Genomic DNA, 7,120 nt, shown 5'->3' with positions numbered 1-7,120 from the left:
CTTGACCCTTTGACCAGTCTCAGACCTTTATGGTCTATCTTCTCTTTATACCCTCTCCTTGAAGACGAACGACTCCCACATGAACTCATATGAGGTGAACTTTATTTGCTGCTATTTGGGTAACTACACACTTATCGCGAGCTGTGTAAGAACATCTGAAACACATGAAGCGCTCAACGATTTCAAAACTATCCATTAAACCTGGGCCCTATTTGACGACCTCACTTCACAACACCGATGGTGTTCATGATGCAGTTATCACATGAATACTAGTTAATTGAAAGCTCCCACATTATACTGCCAGGTGTGAGTGTGATTAGCCGTACTAAGACGTTTAAAAAAATCAATAAAAAATCAGCCTCTTCTGACATCAAAGATGGCCGTGTCCACCTAGATGTGTGCTGGATAGATCAGTCTACCAGCCTACCCAGTGGACTGTAGCAGACGTTGCTCATCTATCCGTCAAACATCTAAGTGGACCCACCCGCCACTTGTGATGTCAGAAGAGGCCGATTTTCAAAAACGTCTTGTAACGGCTAATCCCACTCACCCCTGGTGGCATAACATGTCACCGTCAGGTTGTTGTTAGAGAACCAGCCCTGACAACGCAAACCCGCGTCGGGCATTCAGCGTCTACGGATTAAAACCACGTGCAAACAACAGACCACCCATCCACACGTCACACGTACAGTCCTCACCGTCGTGTCGTCAGGGCGGCAGTAGCTCAGGAGGTAGAGCGGGTTGGCTGGTAACCTGAAGGTTGCTGGTTCAATCCCCGGCTCCTCCTAGCTGAGTGTCGAGGTGTCCTTGAGCAAGGCACCTAACCCTGACTGTTAGCTCCCGACGAGCTGGCTGTCGCCTTGCATGGTTGACTCCGCCGTCGGTGCGTGAATGGTGAATGTGAGGCAACATTGTAAAGCGCTTTGGGTGGCCGATGGTCAGAAAAGCGCTATATAAATGCAGTCCATTTACATCATCTTTTGTTATTACTGTAATACAAGGCGTTAGGGTTTTGACAATGTCCTTTATCTTCATCCTGATTCTCTGCAAAGCACGTTGAGCTGCAGTTCCTGTACGAAAAGGTGCTGCATCACAAAAGCACACCTCACTCACTGACTCACCCATCGCTCCGTCTCATCCCCCTCTCCCCCAGCGGGTTCTTCTACTCGCTGTACTCGCGGCGCCTGTCGCTCCAAGGCGGCGCTGCGGGCCTCCAGCCGCTGACGGTGGCGCTGCCCGGCGGCCTGGACGTGGCCAGCGTCTCCCTGCTGCTGGACTTCATGTACACGTCCCGCCTGCCGCTGAGCCACCGCAGCGTGGCCGGCGTGCTGGCCGCCGCCACCCACCTGCAGATGGAGCACGTGGCCGACACCTGCCGCGCCTTCATGCAGCTGCACAGGTGAGGGAGGGGGGCGTGGGCCGCGTCCTGTGTGGGCCCCCCCCCCCCCCGGGGGCCGTGGTTCGACGGTGGAGGGGGTCGCGTTGAGGACGGGGTTTGATGGGAGGGGTTTTGGGGGGAAAACGGATTGATCACTGGATCGGGTTCTTAAAGGCGACACATTACACCACCAGGTGTGAGTGGGATCAACCGTTAACACACCGTTTTGGAAATCGGCCTCTTCTGACATCACAAGTGGGCGTGTCCACCTAGATGTGTGACGGATAGATGAGCAACGTGTAGACTGGGTAGACTGATCTATCCAGGACACATCTAGGTGGACACGCCCACTTGTGATGTCAAAAGAGCTCGATTTTCAAAACGGCTTGCGACGGCTAATCACACTCACACACCACGCATACACTCACGATCACTGCCTTTCAGTGGGTTTCTGTGGCCAGTCGGGAGCTCCTCCACTTCGAGGAGTATTCTCCTGCAACCTGGCTGTAGAGTAGGAGAACACTTCAAATGTGTTCATTTGGATGAACTGAATAAACCGTTCCATGCAAAATTGAGACTTGATGTGAGTAAGACCTCCAGGAGGTTCTGGACAACCTTTACAGGGAATCCAATGATGTTAACATCAAACACAGAAATGATTATGGAAAGCATAGAGCAAGCATCTGTTAGTGCCAGTGATGCCATTTAGTGTATTCTGATGATGATGAGATACCAACAAGAACCGATCAGAAAGAAAAAAAAGGTGCACCCCAAAATAATTCTTCACTCACCCACAGATTCGATTTTTGCTACTCACTGATGTACATATTGCGGGTTTCTGATTGGTTGTTCTTTGTCCAGGGAGCAGATGGGTGCTGAACACCCTCAAGTGGAGCTGGACTCCAGGGCGTCTGTCGTCTCCGTCGGCCCCCGAGGAGGAGGGGGCCTGCCCCCCCAAACCCTCCAGCTCACGCCCAGCGCCCCCCCCGGGCCACTGCCAGCCCAGGCAGCCAGGTACCCAGATGGTTGCGTGTGTCACTATGGGTCTGGGGAGACCTTTACCGGGTTTACAACGCAAAGGGGTCTAAGGGATACGGGTGGGAACTGTAGTATGGGGATTTGGGATGAAGGTTTATGTATCCTGGGTTACCGCTTCGATTCATCTTAAAGCTACCCTCATTAAAATGCCATGTTAGGTGTGTGAGCGTTTTAAGTGTGATGTTAATCGGAAAGACTTGTGTGTGCTGGCACTTATGTTTGTTGGCGATGGGACAATGTGTGTGTGTGTGTGTGTGTGTGTGTGTGTGTGTGTGTGTGTGTGTGTGTGTGTGTGTGTGTGTGTGTGTGTGTGTGGGTGTGTGTGTGCGTGCACTATTTTTATGTGACCGGGGGATGTTTGTGCAGGGGGTGGGGGGTGGGGGGTGGGGGGGGGGGGGTCCGGGGGAGCGTGCCTGCAGGTGCGAGCGCCTGTTTGCGTCTGCCTTTGTCTGATAACGACACAGCCCTTACATCACTTCCTGTGTTCTTCCTCCCGCTCAGGTTCCCCCGGGAGGCCGGCCTCTCCGTGAAGCCGGGGGCTTTCCCGGCCGGCGAGCCCAGGCCCAAGGAGACGAAGCTGGAGCGGCGGTCGCCCCCGGCGGGCTGCCCCACCCCCACCCCCGCCCCCGCCCCCGCCCCCTCCCCCGACAGCCCCACCAGCCCCACCCGCTCCGGAGGCCAGCCCAGCTCCCCCGCCGAGTCCAACACGTGTCACCTCGCGGTACGGGACCCCCCCCCCCCCCCTGCACAGAGCAGGACCAGGGAACAGACGTTGCTACTATAGCTTCATTCACAAAACGATCTAGTCGCTAATAACGGGTCAAAAGATGCATACAATATTTTTTATACTACTTCACTTTTTTTTTTTTTGAGAGAGTCACATTTTTGAAACATTGCATTGTACTCATTTTTTTATTTCTTTCCTCAAGGGTGTGACCAAGCCTCCCCCCGACCCCAAGGCCTGTAACTGGAAGAAGTACAAGTACATAGTCCTCAACCCTCTCTGTGCCGTCCCCACGGTGAAGGAGGAGGAGCCAGGAGAGAGGAACACGCCCATCTCCCAGAGGACCGCGGTGTCGTCTGACGCACCCACAGAGGCGTGGCCTGGAGAAGTGCCCGGTCAGATTGATAGGTGGGCTCACGGATAAAACACACGTCGAGCCTCATGCTTTTTCTTCGGCCGTGAATCTGATTGGAAAGTCTCATTGTGAAAGACGGCAGGGGCGTGTCCACTTTGGGGTGCAGACTCCTCCCTCCCAAAAATAACACATTTGATTGGTCACCTGCAACACCCACTCAATAGGTTCACCGTTCTATAAACGCTGGGGGGGGTTATGCTACCTAGCACCCTGGACCCGCCCTCTGACCGACCAACGACGTTTGTGTTTCAGACAGGGGCGGGCCTCCTGCTACGAGGGTTCTGGCCAAGCCCCTCCCCTCGGACCACCCCCCTCTGTGGAGGTCTCCCAGCGGCGAGCGGCGTGCTCCTCTCTCCCCCTCCCCCCGCCGGCGCCCGCCGCAGGCCCCGCCCACCCGAGCCAGCGCGCGTTCAAGCGGGAGGACCGCCGCGCGCCGTACCTGTACTCCGGGAACGTCATCGGCACCAAGGCGCTTATTGCCGGTGAGACGCCATCTTGATTATCATCATCAATGCATGCAACAATGTCCATCCATCCGTCCACCCCTTTACCCATCATATATATCATATATATCACATATACAGTATATATCACATCCATCCATCTATATATGTACCAACATCCACCCATCCATCTATAGTCCACCAGCGTGAGCATCCTCCCCTCCATCTACACATCCCCCAACTCCCCACCCAGCCCTAACCTCCAACACTAGATGACCCCCCTTTGCCGTCCCCCCCTTTCTCCGCAGCAGGGGACAAGCCGTACCGCTGCAACGTCTGCAGCGCCCAGTTCAACCGCCCGGCCAACCTGAAGACCCACGCCCGCATCCACTCGGGGGAGAAGCCCTACCGCTGTGACACCTGCGGCGCACGATTTGTCCAGGTGAGGCAGCAGCTGCGCAGGGGACTTCGATTGCGATCAACTTGTGACACCATCGAAAGGGGGGAAAGTTATTGACTCGCTAAGCAGGTCATGAACAACAGAATAATAAAATAAACCACGATTACTTTTTGGCTTGGCATTGAAAACCACTGTCACAGAGCGACCCTAATGCATGAGATACGATGACACTGTTTAAATTCGGTTTGACCCTCCATGTCCATACCATGTATTTTAAAGGATTTAAAGAGAGATATTCGATATATAGAAGATGATAGTTATGAAACTACCTCTGCACGTCAGAGGAGAATCATTTGGACAGTGAAATTATATCTCCCCCTCTCCCTCCTTCTCCCTCTCTCCCCCCTCCCCCATCAGGTAGCTCACCTGAGGGCCCACGTGCTCATCCACACGGGGGAGAAGCCCTACCCCTGCCACACCTGTGGCACCCGCTTCAGACACCTGCAGACACTCAAGAGCCACCTGCGCATACACACCGGGGAGAAGCCCTACACGGTGGGTTGCTCACACACACACACACACACACACACACACACACACACACACACACACACACACACACACACACACACACACACACACACACACACACACACACACACACACACACACACACACACATCTCTACTCTACACACTCAAACAGAGACCCTACTTTATTGGTACCAATGCTTGGTCGTTACAGCTACAAGAGACATTAGGGTCATAAAGACTTAAGGCATTTATTTCAATTCATCATCAATTTATAAAAAGATGTGCTACAGCCGAAATCAGTGTTGCGTGAGTCAGAACACGACCACGAGGTCAAACCCTTTTCTAAAGGCCATTGTATCGCTGACCATCTGATGTCGGGCCTAAAACACGAGAGCTCTGGTTGGGAGTAGAGCGGGCGTATGTCGTTAACTTGTCTCCAGATAAACACCACTCTTCGCTCTGACCCAGTGGACATTGAACCACGATGCGCTCCCTTGTGTCCATGCTGACCTTTTGACCCCTCCCCTCCCCCGCGGCCCGCAGTGCGAGCAGTGTGACCTGCACTTCCGGCACAAGAGCCAGCTGAGGCTCCACCTGCGGCAGAAGCACGGGGCCATCACCAACACCAAAGTGCGCTACAAGGTCCTGTCGGAGGGCTACCAGCCCCTCCTGCAGGCCTGCTGAGGGGCCCCCGTAGCTGCTGGGGCCCCGAACCACGGCGACCACACCCACCACAGTGACTGAGGCCACGGGGATGGCGTGACGGCACAGAGCTGGAGGGCGTGTTGTGATGTGAGAGTGGGAGGATTCCGGGGATAAGGATTCAGTTATAGTGAAGGACGCAGGAAGAGAGCAGAGAAGTTAGACGGTAAGAATGTGAAGGGACCCGCTTGATGTCAAAATGCAGAAAGCCTAGGGTTGGTATATGAGAAAGAGCAGCGGAGGTTTTTTTAAATGAAGCGATTTGTGGAGGGAAAGTGAAAGCAAGTGCGAAGACTGGGAAAGGGGAGGCGCAGGGCAGAGGGTCAGATATGCTGAGTGTGCGCCGATGAAATGTATGAAGCAAGATGGCACAAAGTGCAGTGAAGACTGATAAAGCATGTTGGGAAGCAGAGGTGTTGAAGGAAGGACGGAGGAAGTGAGGAACATAGTCAAGGCTCGGTTTTAGGAAGAAATGTATTACTGACATTTATACATTTGGAATAATCAATCACCATACGACTAATTGGTTGGGATCAAAGTTATTTGATCAGGGTTTTAGTGTTGAAAGTGTTTATAATCGTAAATGTCTGAAGTAGCTTTTAGAACAATGTTAATATTTCACTTGTATTTTGTATAGTCAGTGAATATTCTTTCATCATCTTAAATGGTAATTTAATTAATATTTTATTGTTGAGTCTCATGGCCTGGGGCCTGAATGTTTGATGTCAAATTTGGCAGTTTAATTATTTGTACCAGTTCCTATTTAAAAGACGTCTACAAATCAGTAACTTCTTTATAGTCCAAGCTGGCAAAGGACTGAATTGCCTTGTACATAAAATGAATAATGGAATAGGAGATATTGTAAAAATGAATAAGGTCGATTTATAAGCAATAAGAAAATACATTTGTATTCCACATTAATGTAGAGTTCTTTTGCTGGACAAAGACAGTTTTTTGATACAAATAAAATTACATCTCTTTGATAATTTGGAACATTGGCGTCTGTATCATTTTCTACTGTAATACTCAGAAAATATAACACCACATTTCATTGACCACAACATGAATGTGGAAAAACTTTTACTAATGTAAAGGAACAACATGTTTTGCATAATTTATGGTGAAATATAATTTGTATTCTCCATCAATTGTTCCCTTTGCAGTAGCACATTTGTAGGTCTACACTCACTGTAAAAGTAATGTACTCTAATCTGAATGAATAATGAAGTGTTCATCTGTACAGAATATACAACACTGTCAGACGTTAGTCTGAGTTCAACCAGTGAAACCCCTCTGCTAACTCTCTCTCTCTGACACATGAGCATCCTCCTTCTCACACACTGTGAATTACTTCTTGTTAAATCTGCTTTTCCGCACAAGTGAGGGGGTGCTAGGGAAGAATGTTGGTCTTCTTTTGTACCATGAGGCAGAGATGGGACAAAGTCACTGTTTGGCAAGTCCAAAGTAAGTCCCAAGTCTTAGCAGTC

At 51.2% G+C, this 7,120-nt stretch overlaps 1 protein-coding gene across 2 annotated transcripts in view; it reads left to right on the top strand.

Moving 5' to 3' along the window:
- bcl6b (BCL6B transcription repressor) overlaps positions 1 to 6,624 on the top strand; it is an 8,131-nt gene extending 1,507 nt beyond the window's left edge. The window contains exons 4-11 of one of the 2 annotated variants that reach the window (XM_060076631.1): positions 1,154 to 1,399; positions 2,240 to 2,392; positions 2,918 to 3,137; positions 3,346 to 3,548; positions 3,808 to 4,037; positions 4,310 to 4,440; positions 4,816 to 4,953; positions 5,475 to 6,624. In XM_060076631.1, coding sequence (XP_059932614.1) covers positions 1,154 to 1,399; positions 2,240 to 2,392; positions 2,918 to 3,137; positions 3,346 to 3,548; positions 3,808 to 4,037; positions 4,310 to 4,440; positions 4,816 to 4,953; positions 5,475 to 5,615 — 1,462 coding nt within the window. In that variant the 3' untranslated portion in view covers positions 5,616 to 6,624. Of the gene's footprint in view, positions 1 to 1,153; positions 1,400 to 2,239; positions 2,393 to 2,917; positions 3,138 to 3,345; positions 3,549 to 3,807; positions 4,038 to 4,306; positions 4,441 to 4,815; positions 4,954 to 5,474 lie in introns of both variants that reach the window. The other variant, XM_060076630.1, reaches the window with a different exon arrangement.
- The last annotated feature ends 496 nt before the right edge of the window (positions 6,625 to 7,120 follow it).

The sequence above is a fragment of the Gadus macrocephalus genome, chromosome 17, assembly GCF_031168955.1.
Source record: "Gadus macrocephalus chromosome 17, ASM3116895v1".
NCBI lineage: Eukaryota > Metazoa > Chordata > Actinopteri > Gadiformes > Gadidae > Gadus > Gadus macrocephalus.
The sequence above is the reverse complement of the archived record's forward strand: the minus strand, read 5'-3'. Positions and strand labels throughout refer to the sequence as shown.